Below are 24,838 nucleotides of genomic sequence, written 5' to 3'. Positions count from 1 at the left end.
CCTCCTCTTCCTCTGCCCTCCCCGCCCTGGCAGCGCGCGGGTGCGCGGACCGCGCCGCCGCCCCACAAAATGTCGCCGCCGGTCTAAAAGTTCTGGCCGGGACGGGGCGGGGGGGCGCGGCAGCCATCGCGGCCCCGACCGCCGTTCAGCCTGGCGGGGCCGCCCGGGGCGCCGGCAGGCTCCCGCCCGGAGAGGAGGTATTTGGAGGCGAGTTACGTCGCTGGCGTGCCGATGGAGAGCTTTAAAGCTCGATAAATAGATTTGCAACCGTGTAATGGGATACCTTCAAAGGAAAAATATATCCCTAAACGAAAATAACCTTTTATCTGACAGCAATAAGCCCCCGCGGTGGCTGTCCGCCGGGCGAGGTGTGCTGCAGCTCCGTAAGGGCAGGGAGTGTGGGGCGTGCGGTGCAGCGTGGCTCCCTCCAGGATTATAGGAAGGAAAACGTAAGAAAAGTAAGTAAATCTGTTACTTTTGTCGCAGTGGCCGTCCTTTCCACCGGACAGGTAGAAGCCCGCTTTCTTGCCTTCTGCCCCTCATGGCGCTCCTGACCACAAAGAAAGTGCTGGGGGACAACCCGGGCTTTCACAAGCACCTAACAGTGATAGCGCGTAAGGGTGGAACAACACGTATCACGTCTGTAGTACGTGACGGTCAAAGCTAACAGCTGTGAATTAAAAAAAAAAAAAAAAAAAAAAAAAAAAAAAGGGGGCGCGTGTAGTTGCCCCCGCTTGCCCGGGGCGCGGCGGCTCGGCCGGGCGCCGGGGGATGGTTGGCGGCCCGGCCGCGGTGAGCACAGGGAGCGGCCGGGGCTGGGTGTGCGGGTCAGCGGCCGCGGAGAGGGACCTGCTGGGCGAGCGGGCGGTGTGCTCGGTGGCGGGGCCGGGGGCTCGGCGCCTCTCGGCGGCGGGCGAGGCCTGCGGGTAGGAACGGAGCCGCGGGGCGAGGCCCGGGCGGGAGGGAAGGGGCCGCCGCGCTTGTCCCCCCTCAGCCGTGCGCCGGCTGCTGCTCCCCGAGAACTGCTGCGTGAAAGCACCGGGGAGAGGCCGAGGAGTACTGCGGGATTTTAAGTACAAAATAACTTCAGATAATATGTAGTTTATTTATATTGTTGTAACTGATTACACATTCTTTTCCCGAGTCAAACTATAAACATGAAGAAATTAAAGCTTAAAGAACTAGAAAGCTGTCTTCAACAAGTTGATACTTTTGAAAGTCCAAAACTACTCCTTGAACAGTATCCAACAAGACCTCATATCGCAGGTAGAACTTGCTTACAGCACTGTTGTCTCTTCTACTAGTTCTTCATCACCACTTAAAAATTTTTTTAAAGTGTTTCTAAAGCATTATCTCATTTGTAGCCTTCACACTAAATAGTTGAGAAATTTTATCCAGCAGGAATGCAATTAATTATTTTTAATGATCCATTAACTTCTTTTCATTAGAAGTATATTGTTGATGTACAATCCAAAAATCAAGTAAATTGATTTAAAAGATAATGTTGTGATAGAAACATCTTAATCTGTAAATCAGAAAGCTGAAATGGACTTTTTTCATGACACACAAAAAACAGTAAAAGTGTATATACAGACACTCATCCATACCTTAATTATGATGTTTGCCAGTCTTTTACATCCTTCTATTGTTTTCCCCCAAATTTAGAGGCATACTTTTTCCACAAACAGCACTCACAGCTGTATGTGTAATCTCTCCGCCAAAGATCTAGAGTTCTGTCTCGTCAAAATGTTTTTGACTTTTCATGTATAAATGAAAATAGAATTACAGGCAGTGAGAACATCAGCTTAATTTTTGCATAACAAGAAACCTTTAGTTCAGAGTTTTCTGAAGGCAAAAGTAGCTTTTCTTGATTAATCAGACGCATATTTGATATTGTTGACCTGTGTCTTTTTTTTTTTTTTTTTTTCTTCCCCCCAGCACGTATGCTTTATACGATTCACAATACTTTTGATGATATTGAAAACAAAACAATTGCAGATTTAGGATGTGGTTGTGGCATGCTCAGCATTGGAAGTGCAATGTTAGGAGCAGGGTAAGTAATACTAAGTGCTTGTTATTTTTTTCCAGCATAGAAAAGTAGAAAAGAAGATTACAATGTAGCAGTGCTGAAGTAAACGAATTTTGGGTATCTAACCTGGTGCATAATGAGGCTCTTTAATATGTTTAGACAGTCAAGTTCAAATAGTAGAAGAGACGGACAGTTGCCATGAATTTGGAAGTCATATTGTTTGCTTTCCTCTGAAGCACTAGATGAACACATGAAACTTCCTTCACAAACTTCAGAAGGACATTTGAGAAAGGGCAACCGAGCTAACTCGCATTTTTATCAGCACTGAATTTATGATGTATGCTTGTTACATTTCCTGGATAAACAAGTTGTGTACACAGATCCATTATTAAAACTTTTACTACAGAATTTAAACACCATTTCAGTTTGCAGGAGACAACTATGTGGCACTTTTTTTTTTTTTTTTTTTTTAAATAGGTTGTGTGTGGGGTTTGACATAGATGCAGATGCACTGGAAATATTTAATAGCAATATTGAAGACTTTGAGCTCACGAACATCAACATGGTTCAGTGTGATGTCTGTTCTTTATCTGATAGCATGGTAGAGACTTTTGACACAGTTATTATGAACCCTCCATTTGGTACCAAGCATAATAAAGGTAGGTAATTCTGAAAGTCAGTTAGAAATTATTAGGAATGAGATAGCAAGGGAAACACTTTTAACGAAACATCTCTCTTCTTTATTATAATTACCTAGTTTTGTTGATCTGCAATCAGTTGCCTAAATCCAGATTAGCAACTTTAAAATTGTAACTAAACTTCAACATTGTAACTAACAATCACTGGGTTTGAAATAAACAAAACCAGCTCCTGCATATGATTTTTCACTTTTACTGAAGTCATTTGAGAAATTTTAGTAATACTTTCTGTACCTTAATGTATTCAGTGCTGTTTCTAAAAGAGCTATTACTCCAGAAAAACTGAAGCATGAAGCAGATCTTTAAATCATCTAGTTTAAACTTGCGTTTAACAATCCTAATAATTTCATCATTTTTCTAGGAATGGATATGATTTTTCTGAAAACTGCTTTACAAATGGCAAAGACAGCTGTATATTCCCTTCACAAAACTGCAACGCGGCAGGTAAATCCTTCATTTAAGTAGGGCAAGCATTAATGAGGCAATGAAATAGCTGGCAATTAATGATGTATCTATAGCTTCACAGTTCACACCTTTATGGGGTATGAAACTTGTTTTGGGTAAATACTAATGGTGTCAATTAACTGATCTCGCATACACCAAGATATGTATGTGATCTAATGTTTCAGCTTGAAAAACAGCACAAGAGACTTCTTAAATAAGTAGAGGGGTGTAGATGTTTATAAGACAGAGTAGACACAAGCTTTTAAATTTACCTATATCTATTTGATATTGCAGCACATTCAGAAGAAAGCAGATGAATGGGAAGTGAAGATGGAAGTCATAGCAGGTAAGATTAATTTGTTGTTAAAGAAAAAAAAAAAAAAAACAAAGCAAAACATTTTGTTGGGGGCTAATATCTAACACTACTAGCCCGTCTTAACAGCCTACGGTAAATTTAAGTGTGACTTAACACTGAAAATGGCACAGGTCTTTTTCTAAGTAGCCCTGTTTAATACCTTGCTACCTGGCTAGAATAGAAGCAGACACTTGATGAGGCTCTGAGGAATACATATTCTGTGCATAATTAGAATTGGATTTCTTCCCGGACTAGATTTTACCCTCTAGCAGAAGCTACCTACCTTCCTGCTTCTCAAAAGGAGATTGTTGCTGAATAAGAAAAGCAAAACGCAGGTAATTCCTGACACAAAAAAGCATCCTGTCCTTACAGCCACCTAAATATTTTTCTGACAGTTGTTCAAGTATCTTCCAAATTCTTAAATATCACCAGCTGTATGCTTTATACGTTCATACAACTTAAGACATGGAAGTTGCACAGGTGCCTGAAACACAACTGCATTTCAGCCATCCACTTACTGTCTGATGTGGTTGTCTTAAATGTTTGGTCATAATCTAGTCAAGAGGTCAAAACAGTTGTCAGGGGGCAACAGACGAACACAGGTGTAGGATGTAAGTCAGTTGACTAATAATCATGTTAGTGTAACAAGTATTCTTTGTATGTATTTTCCCCAGAACTTAGATATGACCTACCAGCATCATACAAGTTCCATAAAAAGAAATCAGTAAGTATAAAACCTAACAAAACTGATAAAATGCTAAAATGCTCTGTATTGTACTGGACAGGTAAAGAAATTCTAGTTAAGGCAATTTAAGTTTTAGGGCCATATGTACTAGATGAGGAATGCTCACAGCACTTGAGAGAAGTTCACTATGATGGCAACAAGTTCCATTGCTGTTACTACATTTTATAGTTGCACAGGGAAAAGAATCATTGTAATGCAAGTCAAAGCTATACAAAGATTAAAGCCAGTACTGCAACTAGTTGTGAAAAAGGTAAGGGTAGCCTCCTTGATTCAACTTTTAATAGTTATTTGCTTGATCCTATCTGCAACCGGAACTTTGAATTAAGTAATGAAAGCCGAAGTAACTAGGATTTTACAGCTGTAGCATTATTTCAGTGTTCTGTGCTCTACACTGTAAATAACTACAGCCAGTGAAACCCCTCATAGAACCGTCCTACGGGGAAGCAGGAGGAAGCTGCACACTTCATCCCATAATAGAAGACCTGGTCAAGATGCTAATGTACAGAAGCTTAAGCCCACAGGCATGTTCCTGGGTGCTGAATGCAGGCCTAGAAGACGTATCCCATTCCCACAGGGCAAGCAGAGAGAATCCTGGAGTAGACTGAGCAAGATTTGAAGCTTGTTAGGTATGCTGAGTAGCAAAGAAGCTGCTGGAAGCTTTATTCAGCTGTATCTTTTTCTCTTGGTGACCTGAACTTAAATGATGAAAGTCTGGCCTTCACCTTTGGTACTTCACAGCTAACGACTTCATGCTACACCAAGATCTAGGCTTCAGTAGTATGCAGTTTTAAGTTCTGAATTTATTGGCAGCTGCTATTCACCATAACAGCAAGATTACAGAGTCCAGAACCTTTTACATTTGAATGAAGTGCCAGAGAAGTTGAGAGGATCTGACAGTATAAACAAAACTATAAATACAAAAGAGTTTTCCAGGGTGGTATGTTAGGAGTAAGCATGCTGCTTAAAAAACAAAAAAGCTGTAACCCAACAAAATTAATCTTTCCTCTCCTTGTAGGTTGACATTGAAGTGGATTTCATTAGATTTTCTGCTAAGAAACTCCTGAACTGAGGCATGTCTTTGAAACCTATTGAAAATGGAACAATAAAAACAATTTTGTTTTTTAGATTTATTTTAGTATTACTGATCTCCATCTCCGTTTTCTGTTTTCAGTTGTTTTGGTGCAGGTTCTTCTTTTTCCATTTCTTCTAGTGGTCTCTTCTTGGGACTTGCTGGTTCTGCAAGATTGAATATATAGTCATTTATGGTAAAGAAAAGCATTCCAGTATTATCCAAAATCATCTGAAAAAACAAACCCCTACTACCATATAAATTCAAGGACGAGTCCTAGTTTATCCACAGCCATTGCTATGCTAGAGGGTTTACTTATTACTGTGACTTAAAGCTTCTAGATATTCTAAAATACCAACAACTTAGAAGAGCTTCTTCCCTGTATAACTTCACAGCAGGAGGGCAGGTAAGAAGATGAAGGAAAATAATCTAACAGAAGTAGGTTTCACTGGGTTTTGTTTAAGCAGGTGCTTTATCTAATGAACAGAAGCTTAGCTGCTCATCTTCTCCAAGCTAAATACCACTATGCAGAACTATTAGTCTTCTCATACCATCAAGAAAAAAATAAAAAATCGCCTCGAGAGAGAGTCTGTACAGTTCTGTAATGTTGCTGACAACCACCATCTTTCAATGCAGGATGCTTAGAACAGCCCTGTGTACTACAGCCTCAGCTATCTAGTAATTATTTCAATATGCTTTTTGGACAGTTCTGGAAGGAATCAAGCACAAGACCTTTAAAGTTACTTTACTGATACTGACAAGAGGACAGAAATACTACAGTGTAGGGCCAAATCTGAAATGTTTGTAGGAAACATGAGCACTTCTCCAGAAAATAGCTCCATGTACTAAAGAAACTGCATCCAGTACACAGAAGACACACCTGTTTTAGTATCATCTTCACCACCTTCTTCTTCATTCTCAAACTTTATTTTCTTGCCCTGAAACTGTAATTTCCCCTTGTGTGCACCTTGAGGTATCTTTCCCCCTCTTCCTTTTCCTTTAATTTTGCGTCCTGTGGGGATATAAGATATCAGGAACTTTGAATCACTTAACTGGCAAGCTCAAAATAATGCTTTAAAGTTAGTCAGTGAATATGCATTCACTATTTACAGTTACTTCCACACAGTGCCACTTCTAGGGCATCATAAATGCTTAAATCAATAAAAGGAGGACCTTTTGTTTTCTGTTTCAGCAATTCTTGCTGATCTTCCAATATTTTTTTCAGAGCTTCTTTCTCTACATCTCCTTCTAGCACTTCCCATGTAACATCCTTGTTCCGAAGCTGTAAGTTTCCATTATGTGCTTCTTTGGCTTTTTCCAGAGCTTCTTTTGCAACATCCTTAAATAGGATAATTCCCTTAAAAAGAGCGACATTTGCATTTGAATCTTACTGCAAAAACATTCAGCTAGAATGATGAACAACATATCCCATTAGGTAACTCAGCAAGTTCATTACTCTTGCCTGATGTAAAACATGTCTAAAGCAAAACCCTGAGACTGCCTTAACAAACATTCTCAGTTTCAGTTTTGACCTTATCAACTGAGAATGCTGGAACCTTTATCTGTTCTTTTGAAATAATTTAAATGAATAATTTAATTAAATATTCTGCAATTGCACCAGTCAAATAACTTTTTACTGATTACAAAGGAGAACAAGCATTTAATCATTCAGTTTCAAATTTTAATACAGGTATGTTAACTCCTTGTCTAAGATTCTACTGACCTCCTTCGCACCTCTGACAAAATGTATCCATTTGATTTCTCCATGATCAGAGAATACATCATGGAGATCTTCTCTGCATGTTTGATCATCTAGATCACCAGAAAACTTCAAAAGACATCCCGTCTTTTCTTCCAGAGACTTCTACATGAAATGAAAAAAACCCACATTTTTGTTGAAGAGTCAAGCTTGAATATTATTTTTTTCCCCTCAATCCTAAGACTATTTAAACATGGTAGTGATAAATAAGCAACTGAAGTTACTCCCCTCATCACTATCCATAACCCAAGCATTTTTGCTACACAGCTTATGCATATGACCAAGTCTTGCATGGTGTGGCCCCCCTCTTTTTTTTTTTTTTTCCTTTCTTAAAGTTTCTTTCCTTACTATAATACATGTATGAGGAACTTAGAACTCCTTTCCCATAACAGAGTTTTGCTCTTTACATTCTACAAAACAGTTTTCTGAAGGCTGATACCTCAGGTTGAAAATCTATATACCGATTAAATCCTTATTGGATCCTTTAAATACCACAGAAGGATGATCTCAATGGTGTGTTTAGGATCACTTCTGAACAGGTAAACATGCCTAATAATTTAAATTCAGGATATGATCCTTTAAACAAAATTAGTCTCTTGAAAATAAGATTAAATGCCATGACTAAATGTCTTACTGTAGGTTAGTGGGAAAAGCTGACGTGAATTTCTAGAAAAAGTGTTCTATATTCTAGAATTTCAAACTCTGAATATCCTGTGTTAGCTTTATAAAATATAGCTGAAGGAGCATGTTTGTTATGTGTGGATTGAAAAATCTATACAAAAGGAAGCACTGCACAGTTTTCAGGTACAGAGATATAAGAAACACCTACCATTTCAGCGTCTGCTGCTTGTTTCTGTTTTTCTTCTTTTTCCCTGTAGAAAAGTCAAATTTATTAAGAGTTGGCTCAAGTGTGGTCAGGTGAGCAAAACCAGACACTTCAATTGATTATGACTTACTGTTTAGCTCTTGCTTTAGCTTCTACTTTGTTTTGTCTCCTTTCTTCATTCTTCTTTGTACAGTACTCCTCCCTTCAGCAGAATATAAGCTAAGTTAATACCACTTAAAGTATTTCATTATAATTACCTATGTAAGACAGCAGTAGCCAATAAACAGTTGAGATTATCTTTCAGTGTTGGGATGCTAGTCTCCCAAAGGTACATCTATCAATACCAGTACAACAGTGTAGAAACTTGCACTTCTCAAGTCAAGCCAGGTTCTTGTCTGAATCCATCCCTGACTATTATTAGTTCATATATCAGTAAAGTGGACTTACTTGAAAAGTACTATCAGCTCTGTGTCTTTGTACTTTTGGTTTGGGATCTCTGTGAACTTCTTAGCAGATTCAACACTATCAAAAACGGCAAATATTGAGCCCTGTTAAATAGTAAGAGACATTCGGTGTTAGAGTTATTGAACAGAATGTTGTCCAGGGGGATCCCTGCCCCAGGTCTAACTGTTCATCACAAGAGCTACCTTAAACGTTCTCTGCAATGTTCTCCTCATCTGAATGTTTTCAACTGGACCTTTATCCTCAAGCCATTCTTTGATATCATCAAGAGTTGCATCTAGTGGAAAGCCTTTCTGCAAGATACCAACAAGCTTCAATTATATGCAACAAACTGACAGTCGGAAATTATAACCTATCTAGTGTGAGTTAATTCAAGCTTTGCTTATATGGCTTTCAGTCAAAGTCATGCAGAACAGCACAGAGCAAAGGAAGAAGTTTACTTACAACATACACAGATCTGTTTTTAATTGCAGCCTTGTACTGGTCATTTAATTCAGGGAGGGGTTTGTTTGGAGATCTTCTGATTTTAGTTTTGTCTTCATTTATTTCCATTAAACCAGTCTTGGACTTTCTTAGTGCTTCTACAATAACACTAAAATCTTTTGAAAGGCGACTTAACCTATTGAATAAGCAGACACAGGTTACTACAACAGGCAAAGCTGAAGCCAGATGTTAAAGCAGCAATAGGAGTTGTACATGCAGACCAGGGACATTTGTCCCCTAGTAGAGATATGTAGCTGTAAATTACCCTTCCATCCAGATTAGTTGTGCTTTGTTTTACCTGTTGAATTTGATCATTACTTCTAAAGGCACCCAGCCATCATCTAGTTTGATCTGTTCCTTTAGGAACTTGTCTCTTGGTAGATTGTGATTGCCAAAATAGTACTGTAAAAAAGAAGGGGAGGAGGTGGGGAGAGAGATTTGTCTTTGAATGCTCAGTCTTAAAAACTCGTTTTCATCTGATAATTTACTGCAATGGATTGAGACATACCAAAATTCATCAATCTGAATAATCAGAATTTTGGAAATTATTACTTCCTGCTTTAATGTAATACTTTTCCAAAAGTCAGCTTCAAGACATAAACTGTAAAAACAAACAGTGCTTCATCCAATGAGGCAAAGGTAGACTGCAGTTTTGTTTAGGAAAGGCATGAAGCTTATTCTGTTAACACAATTATTCGTCAACCTGATCAAGCTCTGCAGAGTCAAAAGTCAAATTTGTCACCAACAGATTCAGGTCGTAGTCCTTATTTAAGGAATGTATGAGCAAGAATATCATATCTGTTACACTGAGAAATCATACATACAGACTTAAGTTGCTAAGTCTCAATCAAGAAAATACTGTAAAATAAAAACAATTTTTATATCTTAATTTACTATGTTCTCATTTTGATCATGTCCAGCATGGGAAGACAATTCAGTCCAAGACAGACAAGTTAATCAGATTCTTTTGCTTACTAGCAGTCATCTAACTAGGGTCAAATACTTGAAGCCATAGGATAAGTTGGAGTGTTACCACCAATATCACCATGCTTCAAAAAGTGCAACAACAATACCTCTCCACCTAGTATACCTCAAACTCACATTACCATAAGCCTAGCTTTGCTGTTTTTCCTCAATCTCTGTTTGTTGTTTTGTTGGGGTTTTTTTTTGTTTGTTTTTGTTTTTTGTTGTTGTTGTTGTTGGGGGTTTTGTTGTTGTTTTGTTTTGTTTTTTTTTCCATAAATAATGACTACAGCTCCAAATGCTAATGGGGATTCATGTGCAGCTGTATTTTTGTCCTTCAGGAAAACAGTTCTGTTCTAGATGTCACTTTAAATGATGTACTCAGTTTTCCATTGTAGGGCAAACCTCCAAGCCTCTAGAGTGAGAAGTAGTTAATCTAAAGTAGGTACATAAGTTAAATTGTAATTTGTAGCAATAAATTGCAAAGCAGTTAATCATAATAGCAAGTTATCTGATGTGCTAATATTTTGACCAGGACAGATTCCCGAGTAGGAGGATTTTTTTCCCCAAAAAAAGTTAAGTCATATAGGATGAAAATTAATCTTCCCATTTGCACAGATAGAATAACCCCAGTGAACACAGTAATAAATTGTTTAATGATACAGTCACTTGCTATAGTACCTGAAACACTAGCAAGTTAAACTTTCTGTGTTTTTAAATGGTGGTCTTACAGGCAACTCTATATGAGTATTACTTTCAACTTAGACTACAATTGTGAATTATCTTGAAGTATTAAATACCTGTCATAGACCTGTGACACATTTTTTAAAGAGATGAAAATTCAAATCTAACTCTCTATGCAGTTAACTTCCCATTAACCAAGGCTCTACTAATCAGTCTCCAAAAGTACATCTTAGTCCACATCCCAAACTATAAATTGAACTTACCTCAATTTGCTGACAGATTTTGCTTTCCAAAATAGACATGTTTTCACCATCTCCATTTTCAGCCATTTTCACCAGCTGTGTTGAAGAAAATATAAAGCAAAGGCACGAAGGATTGAATAGTACCTTCTACAGACTTATATTCGTATAGTGTTGTATTTCAGTGCAGCCTCATCTAAATGGGATAACAGACAAGTAAATTAGCCATACATTCATGCTTGTGAGCCAGCTTTAAACGCGACTGCAGAACTCCAAGAAGAACTATAAAACAACTGGGGAAAAAAAAAAAAAAAGTAAAATACTTTGGCTAAGGCAACATTTGGCATTCTACATTCAAGATAAATAAAAAAAATGCTGGCACTTTATAGCACTATTTGTTATTTACCTTTTTCTAGGCACAGGTCCTCAGCTAGTACCTAACAACAAACCTGAGAGCTAACATTTGTTCTTTAACTGAAATCCAACCTCTCCTCACTATGTAAAACATCAATAATGAAAATTGTTTAACATTCCTAAATAGGTATCATTAGAAACTTGCCTGAGGTTTCTGCCTCCTAATCAATCTTTTAAAGTTCAAGGAACTTACTGGAGGAAGGAATGAAACATTTGCATTTACTAACACATCCTAAAGATGCCTAGTTCTCTCCTTTACAAACTTGTCTTCACTGCAGTTCTGCCTGAATACTGAATCAAGCATCTTTGATATGAGGTAAGATGTTTTAACTTGAAAGTAACTTCTTCATTTAACTGGCATTAAGCCTATAATCCCAGTACCTCAGATGCAGGCACTACACAGTTGGTAAAAAAGCAGCTACTGGCCAGAAAGTTAATTGGGATCAGAAAATGTCTGTCTAGTTGCTTAAAAGATAAGGACAGAGTGTGAAGAGTAATCCTCGAGGAAAAATGAATTTATAAAGATGTAAGAAATCAGTTTGAATTCAGTTTTGAACTATGAAGCACAGATTTCTTCCTTCTCCCTTTAGGCACTATCATACTTGTTAAATCCAGCTACAGAAGATGAAGCAGTGTCATGGCCCCCAGTTACTCCACTGCACAGATCAGTGATCATTAAGACTACAGGTGAAGATGGATTTGCACTCATGTCTTGCGTGGTTTATTGGGAGATTTAAGCATATATTTTCCACTCTTCTGTCACTTGCAGGACAGTAACATCTTTCAGAGCATCAAGATGACTGACAACATAGAAGCAGGGAAAACTCCCCTGAGGCTCCCTTGTCACAGGAAATCATGTTCTTCCTCAGAACACCTGCCTGGCAGCCCCATCTTCTTACTTTAGTAGTTTAATTCAACAATCACTGTTCAACCTATTGCCGTCTGCAGTATTCCTATTTCCTCTTCCTGGTCTTGAGACTACCGTACATCTTTTGACTTGCTGGTATTTCTTTTTAATCTAGGCACTTAACCACCTTAAAATTTGCATCCAGGTCTCCACTACTGGATTTACACTTGTACCTCACATTGTAACACTTTAAAGCATGACTTCAGCAAGTGTCAGTTGACAGCTATGTTCAGAGTATGATCCATTTGTCTATAAAGCACAATTTTTACAAAAAATCCAGGCCACAAGTACACAAGCTAACACTTACAGTTACTTTAGAGATGTCTCACACTAGCAACCCTGACTACAGGAGACTTAATCAGTTCAGCACTATCTTAACACTCCCCTGCCACATCATCCACAACACCAGACTTGTGAGAGAAACCAGTGTTCTATTTTACATTATACCTAATTTTGTGTAATTTAATGGCAGTCTATCAACTAATTGACCACACTCCTTGTGTGCTGCTGTAACACCTAATCCAACAGAAAGTTAACCCCTATTGAAGAAAGGGAAGAACAGTTCCATTAGATAAATTTATCACTGACTTGATTCAGCTTGTAGAAAAGACTACTGATGTGGAGCTGTTAGGGCAGGGAGCACAAGAGTGAAAAATAACGAGAAAAATCTTTCTGGGGCAGCAAGCAGTTGTAGCGGGTTAGGTTTGACATTAAACTATATCCTCAGGGTCAAAAAAAAAAAAATGTACTGAATGGCAGCTAAGTGAATCCTCATATTCTCTAACCTTAGTTTGCTGATTTACCTCGCATTGCAAAGTCTCTTCTCCAAGTGTGGCAGATTTTTTCAAGCATTAGGCAACATATTTGAGTGAACTATTTCTTTATGGGTGCTTTTCACAGAACAGCTCAATTAAGGTTTAAGAAGACATACTAATTTACTAAGAGATGTAAAAAATTTTGCTCTCTTGCATATTCTGAGGAAAAAAAATTAATTCATATTTTAGTCATGTATCCCACTTTTAAGAAAAATGCATTAACAATATGTTCTGGAACTCTAAAACAGAGACAATCTCCTGGTGCACCCTGAAATACAGATTGAGCCGGATAAAGGAATCTTCCTTCAACACCTTCCATTTGGTCTGCTGATGTCAAGCACACTGTTAAGAAAGAGCTGAGTGGAGACAGCTGCTTTGTACTCTTCTGTAAGTGTGAAATATAGACCAGCCTCCAAGTAGGTTGTATCTGCTTCCTCCTTCAGTGGTCTTTGCTGTTTACCTGTCAGGCAGAACAGTGCATGGATTTCTTGGAGCAAGTTCTCCCTCAATACAAGCTGTTAAAATAAAACTTGGAACCTTTTGGCTGCATGCTGCCAAATCCCCAGCAGTTCTACCCCAGTTAATGAGGTGAGGATGATGCAGAGGCAGCATGTCTGAGATAGTATAACTACAAAAGAATCTGTTTGTAAAGCTGTTGACTGCTTTGGTTTTGTCATTCAGAGAACCCCCCTTTAGTCTGCCCTGAGTAGCCTGGCTCTTCTAGCCTTGCCAAAGACCGCACCAGTCTTAAATATGCAGGACAGCCTTCTTTCTGCTGCTGGATACCCAAGAAACCATTACGAAATGCCAAGATAATAATGCTGTGAAACGTAGCGAAAAAACATATGCTTTGGTCTTCACCTAGCTTCTGCCACCTAAACTCCTTCAGCCCTGTTATATCCGTGAATACCCTGTCTTTCTTGCACTTGCCCAGCTCTCCCAGTCTGCCTCACTCCGGGTACTAGAACACCTGGAACAAGCAACTCACTTTCCACATAATAAGGCTCAGCTCCACTGCTAAGAAGAAATGAAAACCAAAGCCCATTTCCTTAGCAGTATTTTCAAGGTAAAATCCAAACTGTACAGAAGTGTAAAACAACACAAGACCTGGGACAAATCCTTCAGATTGTCTTACAGCTGGAAAAGTTTTTCTAAAAATCACCTGTTCAGCTGCAAGTAACAAGGTGAAGGCAATACTAAGGAAGACTCAAGCTTGCAGTATGTGGAATTCAGTTCAGACACTGATCGAGCTCTAACCCATTTAAAATAAAAGCAGAAGCAGCCTTCTAATCTAAAAGAAATTCTAGTCTTGTTGCACATGCTCACTTTAAACTCTTCAGCTCAGTCATTTGGCACAAGCTAGTCTTCTGGATCCAACTTCCAGATCAATAGTTTTCAGTTGCTGTGCAGCCATGAAGACTGATAAAAAGCTAGCTCCATTGAAGAACAATCGCAGGCTGAACAGCATGCAGGATCCTACATATAATTTTACGTTTAGTGCTTTCTCAGTAGACCATACTGACCCATTCCTGTGCAACAACAGTGTGTATCAGTACCGCTCAAAATGAAAACAAGTTAAAATAACGCAAGTGGGCATGAGACGTAAATTACAAATGGAAAATTACAGTCAAGCCCTATTAACTAGATCAATTTGATCTCGTGCTGTATTAGGTAATCATCCCAAAAGAACTCTCAAGTGGATTTTCATCTTATCAGCCATTTAGTTTCAAGGCCTGGGCAAGGTTTAGTTGCAGGCTAACAGCTTTTACCATTACTATATAAGAGGGAAAGGCTCTATTTAAAAAAAAAAAAAAAAAAAGTATCGCGGAACTGTTACTCATGCAACGTGCTGTTCAGAAACCCGTGTGTAAGAGGTCTGAGCCTTCCGACTAGATTGTATCAAAACACAGCTCTTCTGGCAAGGATTAACCGCCACCCCTCGTTACCGCGGATGCTACTTTCCCAGTTGGTTTCTGAGTAGACTCACTGCAATATGAGGAATTTCTTACGGGAAGGATTTCAGCGATAGAAATGCCGGCTCCGGAGCCCTGGCCGCCCATGCCGGGAGACCCGCCGGTGCGCCCCGGGACGCCCCGACACCACCGCGGCCCCGCCTGGGGCAGCCGCTCGCCCCCCGCACCGGTAACGCGCCCAACCGCCGCCTGAAGCGCTTCCGGCCGCTGTCCGCCGCCCGCCGCCCCCCGCTCCTGTCCCAGCCGCCGCGACAGGGGAGGCACGTGCTTCCCCGCGCCGCCCGGCCCGGCCCGGCCGCCGCTCCCCTGCCGCCCCTCAGAGGGGCCCGGCGCGGGGGAAGGCATGGGGGGGTGGAGGGGGCCGAGAGGCCATCCCGAGCACCGACCTGCCGCAGCTCCGGGAACCGGCCCCCGCGCTGCCCCGCTCCGCCGCTTCAAAGGCCGCACACGGCGCCGCGCGGCCCAACAGCCTCCGCCCTCCTGCCGCTCACGTGGCCGCCGCTTCCGGGGCGGGGGCGGAGCGGCAGCGCGAGCGCCGCGGCGGGGGGGGCGGGGCCCGGCCCAGAGGCGGGAACGGCCGTGAGGAAGCGCCGCCGCCCGCGGGCTGCGCCTGAGGGAAGGGGGGGGGGGGCCGCGTGCCGCGCTCCCACTGACAGGCTACCGGGTCTGGTCACAGAAAACGTAACCGAAAGCTTCTCTAGCAAGAGTACCGACTTACCCGCAGGTCTGACTTACGTACTGATTCATTTCCTAGTTTGCAAGTGAAACAGTAAGACTGTCCCCCATAATACAGGTCCAATAGCACAATAATTTAGTGTTCACATTCAGCTCTTTACCATTAAAACCCTGTCGCACGGATGGCTAAGATCCACCGCTTGAAGCTTTCCACCTCCCCTAGGATGCACAAGTTACTGACCAGAAGCCGGAATCCCGGCTCCCCTCACCGAATTCTATTCCCGCCTGTGCTCAACACCCGATCGCCACACACCTTCCTGGGGTGTGCTACGGACACATTTAACAGGGCTGTGTAGGTTATTGTAAAAAATAGCACCAGTCACAATTAAACTGCAAGTCTGAACTTCTACACTCCATTTATTCTAACACATTCAAAAATACATAAAAAATCAGGACTCAGCTGAAGCCCTAGGCAGCATTCTCACTAGGCAGTATTACTCCTAGTGTACAAGAACTAAAGGTTGTTTTTCACTTTGAAGTTGCACAGGGGGCCAAGCAGCAGCGTATCACAGCTACAGGGTGCCCAGAGGCAGAAAGCAGGCTCCGGCTTCCAGCGCCTGTGCTCCAACCAACATGGGGCACCTTGTTCAGAAGCAGAGGACAGGAGGTGGCTGGGAGGTTTTATCAGTCCTTGCCTTGTTCTCTCATCCTTTTACTGACTTAGGACTGTCAGTGACAGGATACGGGCCGGAATGAACCTCAGGGCCAGCCACAAGCAGCTGTTCTATGCTCATGTTTTTTGACAAACATGAAGCTTCGCAGGTACATGTTTTGCACTGAAAAATAACTTACAGACATTCAGTTCACTTTGTTCAATACAAAGATCACCTCCGTGCTCTCGCGATGTCCTTTAAATCTCCATCTGCCTCCGAACAATTCTCGGTTATGGAGATTTCCAGGAGAAACATTCACTTTATTTCTTTTGCCCACCTGCCCAGCCCACACATTTCAAACAGCATCAGTGTTCAATTCCGCACACCTCTTTACAGTTTAGAGTCTTTGAGCAAATTGCATTGGAACCTTAAATAGCTCTCAGTGGGATGGATAATGAAGCAAAACACTGAACCCATGCGCACATGAGCTTCTGACATAGTAAAGTGACACACAAAGACATCAAAACAAGAACTATATATACATCACAGAACTTCACATCAAAGCTCAGAGTTGAGTGCTGCCTGCTATCAGCAATCAAATGCAAGTCAGAAATAGCATAAAAATGTGAAAGAACAAAAAAAATGTTGAAAATGCTTATGATCAAGAAATATTATAAACTCAGGGCTTATCTGCTTGGAAAGCTCCTTTCATAGTATCTGATAAATCTAATAAAACCAAAATTTCATTTTAGGTGGCAGTGCTGGTGTGGGAAGCTCCCACCGTACCCTACGGCAGGCCTGTGCTGTCCCTGCCTCCCATGCCGATGGCTAACAGCTGTCTCTGCAGTCGCTTTATAAACTGGATTGGGGAACTGATCTGGGCAAAAAGAGCCCCTCTGCTCCACGAGGCATTTCTGCACTTGGATCACCACTGTCAGACTGCGTGGCCTCACAGCAGCTGAAAGAGAACTGGGTGAGGGGCAGCAAAGGCAGGAGCAGGCACGCTCTTCACAGCCACCTCCTTGGCACTGGGAAGGCTTTGCCACCTTGTACTTTCCACACAACTCGTGCTTCCTTTCAGTCTGTCTCTCCTCTATCCTGTTACTGGTTTTCATAAAACCTGAAAAAAAATTGATAATTTTAAGGCTTATACCTCCCTGCAAAACATGGCTGAACCCAGACAGGAGTCCAGCGTTAGAGGGGAGCTTACACACACAGAGAAAGACAACACAGCTGCACCTTGCTCCCTCAGGTAACTGGGCTAATAACAAGCCCCACATTGCACTATCTATACAAGCTTTAAGGAAAAAACAAATCCGAAGAAGTCACTGCACTAATGATTCAATGTCCTGGGTTGAGTGAGTGGTGGCGTTTTTTTTGGTGGCAGGGGAGGGGGCTATAGGGGTGGCCCCCTGTGAGAAGCTTCTCAAAGATCCTCCAGCTCCAAGTCAGCTCCACTTCTGCACCAAAACTGAGCCAATCAGCTGCACCTCTGCGATAACGTATTTAAGAAGGGACGTGGTGACAGGCAGTCGGACTTGTGAGGAGGAGTTCCAGCAGCTGCGTGAACACCAAGGTCAGTGGAGGAACGGAGGAAGAAAGGAGGGGGGAGGTGTGCCGGAGCAGAGACCCTCCTGTATCCTGTGGGGAGACGGCAGGGCGGCCCCCCCTGCCACCCATGAAGATCTACGGTGGAGCAGACATTGACTTATGGCCTGTGTTTTGCATGGCTGATCAAAGTGATTGTACACGGAGAAGATGGGGTCTTGTGGGAAAAAGCAGATCCCGCTGTTGTTCAGCACTGGGAGGACTGAAGCATGTGGGGATGTCCCACGCCAGAGCAGCTCGGGAAGGGCTGCAGCCATGGGAGGGAATCCAGTTGGAATACTCGTGCACACTTTCAGCTTGTGCTCTGGAGCTAATGCATGACATTTCTGCCCTCACTCCCAGCCTGTGCTACTCCCTCTGCCATTTGAAGGTAGAATCAGAGGCATCCTGTAACTGGCCATGATTTCTGGATGTGATAACAGTTATCCAAGTGATTTTGCTCTGTATGTACAACAACTTAGCTTGTGGCAATGAACCACTTCTACAGCTATCTTTAGAGTATCAAAGATATCATCTTAAGCTCAGTAGTCCACAGAAATGCAGGGCATTTTGTTTAGTTTCACTCACCTTAGTGCACCAGATCATAGTTCCACTCAGTGATTAATGAGAACAAATCTGTTTTTCACAGTAGTTCCTATATAGTTGCACAAAGTATTGTAAGAGAGTCATTTGAAAACTTTCATGACAAAGAATGATTGGACTGAAAAATACATGGAAATCTCGTTACTACACTTATATTTCTGAACTGTTTAAAATAAAGACAAATTATACCTGATTTTTAACAATGTGCACTAAGAGACTATATTACACATCTCATTCATGAGGTAATCGGTACTATTATGAATACTGCATCTGCTGTTTTCTGTAACAGCAATATGAAAATTAGATGTTCACACGTTATACACACAGACACAGCCATGTGACCGCATAGCGCTGGGAAGATTACCTACTGCTTCCCATTTATTCAGCTCCGGGTTGTATTTCTCAATGCTCTGCAGGTATGTTCCTTTTGAATAGGAATATCCTCCTGTAACATAGATGCATCCATTCATAACCACAGCACCACACTCCATCCTTCTCTCCATCATGTGAGCCATCTGCTTCCACTCGTTTTGCTCTGGGTCATAGCAGTCCGTGATCGTGGTCTGTCCACCCACAAAATAGATCTTGTTTTGTAATGTAATTGAACACAATCCATATTCTTCAGGAAGAAAGGAATACAGTTCAACTCAGCATGATAAAGTTAACTTAAACTGCAACGACATGACAAACATTGGGCATCGCAGAGCGGACAGGTTTCTTCACTGAGCTTAGGAGACACCTCAGGATTTTCTGCTACACTTGGTAAAAGCAAGCTCAAGGTATTACAGAAGACACAGACATGAGCACCAGTACTTAGTGAGAATCGCTTTAAAAACTTACTGTTACCAAATGCAGAATGTAGAGAAAACCCTTTGAAAATTCATGTGATTTTTGACAAATGCCTATGAATAGATAGATTTTATGGAAAGTTAGTTTACTGTATCATTTAATAGAATGCAGCCATTCCTTAGTTCAATGTTTATATAGTGATTTCTATAGAACAGATGCCTGAAGAGGGTCTTCCCTTTCCCTCTCTGAGTCTGGAAATGGGAGATGATCCCACTCTGGCCCTTGCTGCCCTTCAGGCATTGCTCCTTTTATTAGGAACACGCCAGAAACTCTTAGGTGGGCTTAAAGACTCCCAGAGGCAAGTAGTCAGATCAAGCTCTATGCTCATTACAGAAATTACTGTTTACCTGGATGCGGACTTGTGGCGACTATACTCCACTCATTACTACCTGAATGGTATCTCTGGATTTTATCATAGGTGCAACTTCCCCTGTACCCATAGTGGCCTCCGGTTACGTAGATGACTTCATGCAGGACACAGGCGGTGGCATTTCCAACACCTGTACACAGTGTGAAAGTCACAACACACCTTCAGACTGCGCGCAACAACAACGGTCACTTCCAGCTGTAATCCCATTTCAATGACTTATTAATTAACATTTTCGGGTGAAATTATGCTTGCAAGTATTTAACTGAATGTGAAATTAAATAGACTTCTCAAGACACCTTATTTTATCAGCATAAATCAAGAGCAATTAGATAAAACTGCAGTAACTGATACATATTGCCTATCACGCAGTCACATATTATTTCACAGAATTTTTATGCTGTAATTGAAGACACACTGTCACATTGGTTTTGGAATAGGGAACTACTTTTAATATTTCACGAAGTTAAAGAGATTTTGAAAAGTCACTCATACGGCAAGGACAAAGACAGTGGGAGTTACAATCGTTCAGTGTCTCGGGGTATCTTTCCTGATACTTTTAGTCCTCATGATTATTATTAATTATGCTATTGTATAAACAAGGACACAAACAGAATGGAGCCATGTTAACTCTGTCTCTAGGAGAGCAAAACAAAATAAAACAAGGGATCTGGGAAGATAAAATGGACCAAAACTAGAAAATTAGTGTGTTGTTTTTAAGCATCTAGGGAGTTTCACACAGAGAATGGGACAGAACTGCACAGAATGTGTAACTGCTCACAGTGTTAGCATAGCATTTCTGCTTTTAAAGGAAATAAAAAGAGAATAGCAGCATTGTTTGTGTAAAATACACAATGAGGAAAGTTCTTGGAGCATGGTGTTTTTTCCTGTTACAGATACCTCCAAAAACTCTCATGTATGTAGAAAAATACTATGTTGCATCAACTCACAGTAAAATTTTATAATTAATTGTAAATAATTGCATTAGAGTATAAAAATGTATGATAAAATGTATAATTGATTATAAATTTTATAACAAAATAATACCCTTTAGTTAGGTTGTGATCCAAATTCATGCATATTTAATAGATCACTATTTTGGCTGCTACAAACAGGTATTAGTGCTTTTCATTATCCTCATGCTAAAGATTAAACTAAGGATCCTGAGCAGATGATAAACTGAAATATGAGGAAATGGCAAGTTTTAAATGAAGACGACACCTTTATAAAAGACCACACAGAAAATCTTAGTAATCTGGTCTTCCATTAAAATAATACAATCCCTTTATTAGAGCTTGCTCTCTACTGAATGGACTCTAAACCCAGGTAGTTTTCCAATTTATTTCTAATCTGAACAGAAATTTTACTCTTGAAAGAAGGCAAAATTAAACTGAGACTACCACTTGCTTTTCCACCCCAGTGTTCTGTCGCACTGCCCAGGACAGCACGTGGATGTTTCCAGTCGCTTGGCCAGTAAAGACCTGAACCAAGGCCCATCAACATTAAAAAGAGATTCCCATGAACTTTACTAGAACTTGGATCAAACCTTAAACGTGTCCATGGCACTTAAAAGCGGCAAATGCAAAAGGATTGACATCTGAAGCAGACACCACATGAAAAGCTTACCTACCTTTGATCATGTTTGCGATAGGATGCCATTTCTTTTTTAAAGGATCATAGAACTCAGCTTCTTGCACTGGAGCTCCCTTTCGGTAACCACCCAACGCATAGATGCAGCCACTCAAGGAAACTGCGCAGTGGTAATACCTTGCGTCGAGCATGGGGCAGCCTTCTGTCCATTCATCTCTCTCACTGTTATATATCCAGACGGTGTCAAGGGCTTCGATGCTCTCTGTTCTATAACCTCCTGTCACATATACATCTGGTCCCAAGCTAGCGACCCCATAGCTCTCTCTGGTGTGATCCGGCATCTCTGTTCCCTGGACCCATGCGTTGGTTAAAGGATCCCAAATGTGCACTTCTGATAAGGGATGCCAGTAATACCCTCCGATCACATACATGGCTGCTGTGGGTCTTCTGGAAAGACCTTTGGGCTTGAGGTTCAGGGCACTGTGTATGAGTGACCTTATCTTCTTGTCATTAAGTCGGCACTTTTTTTGTAGGCTTAAAGCTGACCTCAGATACATGTTATCTAAGTCTACTTTGATGCAGCTCAGCAGTTCATAGACATCTTCGATTCTTTCTTCCACGTTGTGTGCAACCCACTTAACAACAGCTTCAATGGTTGCCTCTTCGTTCCAAACATTGAGATTCTCTCTGGAGAGAATATAAGAGAGCTTCTCCTTGCCGATGTCCAGGAACTCCTCCTGCTTCCACACTTCTTCAAACTGCCACAACAGTATCCTCCTGGACTCTTTTTCTAGCTCTGAGCAATCATGATATTCGGCAAAGGAGTGCATCCCTATGCAGTTGTCAGTATCTAAGTGCCTCACCAGAAACTGCTCGCAGGCTTTCTTTACTGACACGAACTGGAGGAGGTCTGCAGCCTGGAGTAGGCTTTGGACATTTCTCTTTGTTATCTGGATCTGCGATGTGTATGCATAATTCACGAGGGCTTCCAGTACGGCGTGGCTGAGCCCGGGAAGCCTGATCTGGGTTTTAGATTTCTCTTTCATGTCGGCTGTGAACATGGCTTTAAAATAATTGCTGCAAGCCGCTAAGGCGGCTCGGTGGCAGTGGAAGATGACCCCCGACGCGCACTGCAGGGTGATATCGGTGAACAGCCCGTCCCGGTAAAACGCCCGGAACGCTTCCAGGAAGCCGGCGGGGTGAGAGGAGTCCTGGTAGAGGTACGCGTAGTCCTCCTGCGCGGCCGCGGCCAGGGCCAGGGCCATCGCCGTGACCCGCGGCACAAAGCGGGCGGGACGGGACGCGCCGCGCCGCGGGGGCCACCGGCCGCGCCGGGCTCCGCGCCGCTTTGTCCGCGCCCCGCCCCGCCCCGCGCGGAACTTACGCCCGGGGCGGAGCGCGGCTTCCCCGTGACCATCTTTGGAAGAGCCGCTGCCCGCGGGAGGCGGCGGGGCCGGGGCGGCAGCTCCTGTTTCGGTGCCCCGCCCGGCCCTGCCGCGGGGGCAGCGGGGCCCGGCCCCCCCCCCGCCGCTGCTGAGCGGGGGCCGCCCGCCCCCGGGGCGGGGGGCAAGCGGCTGACGGGGAGGGCGACAGAAGGCCCGGCCGCGTTAGGGACAGAGGCGGAGGCGTGGGGAGCGTGGCCAGCCCGGTGGCCGGCAGCCGCCCGGCAGAGCCACCTGGAGCCGCCTCTGCCTGCGGAGGAGCCGTGCTGGGAAGGGCAGCGAGCGGCAGCGGCCCCCCCCATCACACAAGGGCAGGTTCGGGAGGGGGCGGCCAGAGCCCTGCTCAAACACCTGACTCTGGCAGGGTGCAAAGGACGGACACAAGCTGTGCTGACAAACAGGCTCCAATTATAAACAGAGTACTCGGGAAGAAGGTTATATTGGCTTTTACCACTTCTGAGAACGTAGTTCACAATTCAAGAAGTCTTTCTCTCCTCTGCTAGCAAAACATTTTCTGCAATGGCAACCTTTAAAAGTGTTTGAAACAGCATCCTCTGGGTTTAAGCAGCTGTGCTCCTTCCTTCACCTGCACCACGGTTTGGATCCTCTGGATCCAGCAGCCGGGCTCCCCCAGCCCTGCCAGAGCTCTCCTGGGTTGAAAGGACTGGCAGCGGCTTCTACCAAAAGGAGGTGGGTATTCGTCACTGCTAGCCAAGTGCCAGCAGTACTCACAGAGAGAAATTAAGAGAGCTCCTGCCCTACACAGCTTAAAAAGCATCCTTTTTTTTTAATTACTGGTGGCTCTTCCTCCATGATGCACACCAGAAGCATGAACAAAATGAGGAATCTGAACTGGGCAGTGTACATGGACACGGCCCTCTGCCATCCTTCCTCACATGCTGGCCATGCAACAGGACTCATACTCGCCCTTGGCCTTTACACAGTAACACAAGACATAAATAAGCTGATCCAAACAAAAAACAACAAACCCCTCACACATCTTTGCCTTCAGTTTTTCAACCACTCTTGACGCATTGTTAGCCCAGGACACTGGAGTTTTGTGGTGTAACCCAGGAACCAGCAGTAGCCCGGCTGTCTCTGACCCGGGCCTGTCCCCTAGCTCATTACTCACTCCATTTCTTTCTCTGGAGCACTCCCTAGTACAGCCCTGCATCTGTTTACACATCCCCATGCCAACTGATTTGTTTTGCTGTGGTTTTGTACTTTCCATTTCATCAGCTTCCTATGGATGAGCAGGAATTTCTCCTAGATCTTGGCCATCCTACTAGCACATAACACTATGGCTAAGTACTCTTCATAGTAGCTGGTGCACGATAGCAGAGCTGTTAGAACGTTTCCCACACACGCATACGCCTTCCATTACGCATTTCTTCACAATGTCTTTACCCAAGTCATCTCCCTCCCAGATAGCATGCTGATTCAAATGGCCAGCAAGTTGGAGGTCAGCAACACTTACACTGAACGTGTGTCCCTTCAAGGCGCTTCTCCCTTTCTCGTTTGGCTGGGTTACCAGCTTAAACCAGCTTCACCCTTTGGAGATACTCATCGCCGCTCCCTTACATCCAAATATGGGGAAATTTGGTAATGGTGGTGGCTTAGAGAAGTTCTCTCTTTTATTAAGAGGAAAAAAAACAAAAACCCAAGACCTCAATAGCTTAATGGCCTACCTACTGGAATTGAAAAACTTCTTTTGTCTCCAATGTGCACTTTGTCTAGCAAATGGCACCAGCTCTATCCTCTACTTGAAGTGATTAGATCATAATTGCTAATATTTCAAGTAGTTTACTTTGCTTCATCTACTCTTGATGCCTGCTTCAGTACTTTCATCAAAACCACAAAATGCACCCCTTTTTGTGCATGATGATGAATTTTTCACTTTCACAGCGAACTACAAGGTAGGCTCTTTAAGGCTAAAAGAACAATAGTTAATATAAGCAGAAGAAAAAGCTGAATAGTTGTTTGTGTACTAGTTTTTCATTTGTTTGAGTGGTAACTTTTAAGTGAGTGGTAACTAAGATCTGTGGATAGACCAAAAGCAAGCTGTGTCACAGCTCAGTTCTGAAAAGCACAGAAGAGACCAGCACAGAATATGGAACATTCCACAGCACGTCTAGAATGAAGGAGACACACAACTTAAAAAACTAACTATACAAAATTGTACTATGCAACAGCTATTACCATTCTTT

At 42.5% G+C, this 24,838-nt stretch overlaps 3 protein-coding genes and 1 long non-coding RNA gene across 9 annotated transcripts; 2 read left to right on the top strand and 2 right to left on the bottom strand.

The window, feature by feature from the left end:
- The first annotated feature begins 7 nt into the window (after window positions 1-7).
- On the top strand, window positions 8-5,395 carry METTL5 (methyltransferase 5, N6-adenosine). 2 transcript variants are annotated; one of them, XM_032989745.2, is made up of 9 exons: window positions 10-197; window positions 334-458; window positions 1,145-1,266; window positions 1,939-2,053; window positions 2,507-2,688; window positions 3,089-3,171; window positions 3,466-3,517; window positions 4,201-4,250; window positions 5,287-5,395. In XM_032989745.2, exons 3-9 carry the CDS (start codon window positions 1,158-1,160, stop codon window positions 5,338-5,340), a joined length of 645 nt encoding a protein of 214 aa, XP_032845636.1. In that variant the 5' UTR covers window positions 10-197; window positions 334-458; window positions 1,145-1,157; the 3' UTR covers window positions 5,341-5,395. The 2 variants fall into 2 exon arrangements, with proteins under 2 accessions (XP_032845637.1, XP_032845636.1); XM_032989746.2 differs by lacking the exon at window positions 1,145-1,266 and having other exon boundaries at window positions 8-458.
- SSB (small RNA binding exonuclease protection factor La) lies at window positions 5,052-15,376 on the bottom strand. Of its 4 annotated transcripts, none has more exons than XM_032989741.2 (12): window positions 15,252-15,376; window positions 10,781-10,952; window positions 9,169-9,272; window positions 8,832-9,006; window positions 8,573-8,680; window positions 8,373-8,473; window positions 8,056-8,127; window positions 7,929-7,971; window positions 7,064-7,204; window positions 6,514-6,697; window positions 6,221-6,352; window positions 5,052-5,507 (listed from the first exon to the last, which is right to left on the bottom strand). In XM_032989741.2, the coding sequence occupies exons 2-12, from the start codon at window positions 10,844-10,846 to the stop codon at window positions 5,410-5,412; spliced, it is 1,224 nt and encodes a 407-aa protein (XP_032845632.2). In that variant the 5' UTR covers window positions 10,847-10,952; window positions 15,252-15,376; the 3' UTR covers window positions 5,052-5,409. The 4 variants fall into 4 exon arrangements, with proteins under 4 accessions (XP_032845632.2, XP_032845633.2, XP_032845634.2 ...); XM_032989742.2 differs by having other exon boundaries at window positions 10,781-10,855; window positions 15,252-15,365; XM_032989743.2 differs by lacking the exon at window positions 9,169-9,272.
- On the top strand, window positions 10,959-13,457 carry LOC116960883. The gene is made up of 2 exons (XR_004406649.2): window positions 10,959-11,486; window positions 11,761-13,457. It is a non-coding gene; the product is annotated as an uncharacterized LOC116960883 (long non-coding RNA).
- A 549-nt stretch (window positions 15,377-15,925) lies between the features above and the next one.
- Window positions 15,926-22,788, bottom strand: KLHL23 (kelch like family member 23). Of its 2 annotated transcripts, none has more exons than XM_032989783.2 (3): window positions 21,230-22,788; window positions 19,580-19,732; window positions 15,926-17,313 (listed from the first exon to the last, which is right to left on the bottom strand). In XM_032989783.2, the coding sequence occupies exons 1-3, from the start codon at window positions 22,452-22,454 to the stop codon at window positions 16,937-16,939; spliced, it is 1,755 nt and encodes a 584-aa protein (XP_032845674.2). In that variant the 5' UTR covers window positions 22,455-22,788; the 3' UTR covers window positions 15,926-16,936. The 2 variants fall into 2 exon arrangements, with proteins under 2 accessions (XP_032845674.2, XP_009961551.3); XM_009963249.3 differs by lacking the exon at window positions 15,926-17,313 and adding an exon at window positions 17,850-19,002.
- Between the last annotated feature and the right edge of the window lie 2,050 nt (window positions 22,789-24,838).

Source organism: Tyto alba, unplaced genomic scaffold, assembly GCF_018691265.1.
Source record: "Tyto alba isolate M040663 unplaced genomic scaffold, T.alba_DEE_v4.0 Super-Scaffold_7, whole genome shotgun sequence".
Taxonomy (NCBI): Eukaryota; Metazoa; Chordata; class Aves; order Strigiformes; family Tytonidae; genus Tyto; species Tyto alba.
This window is presented reverse-complemented; position numbering and strand designations above follow the sequence as displayed.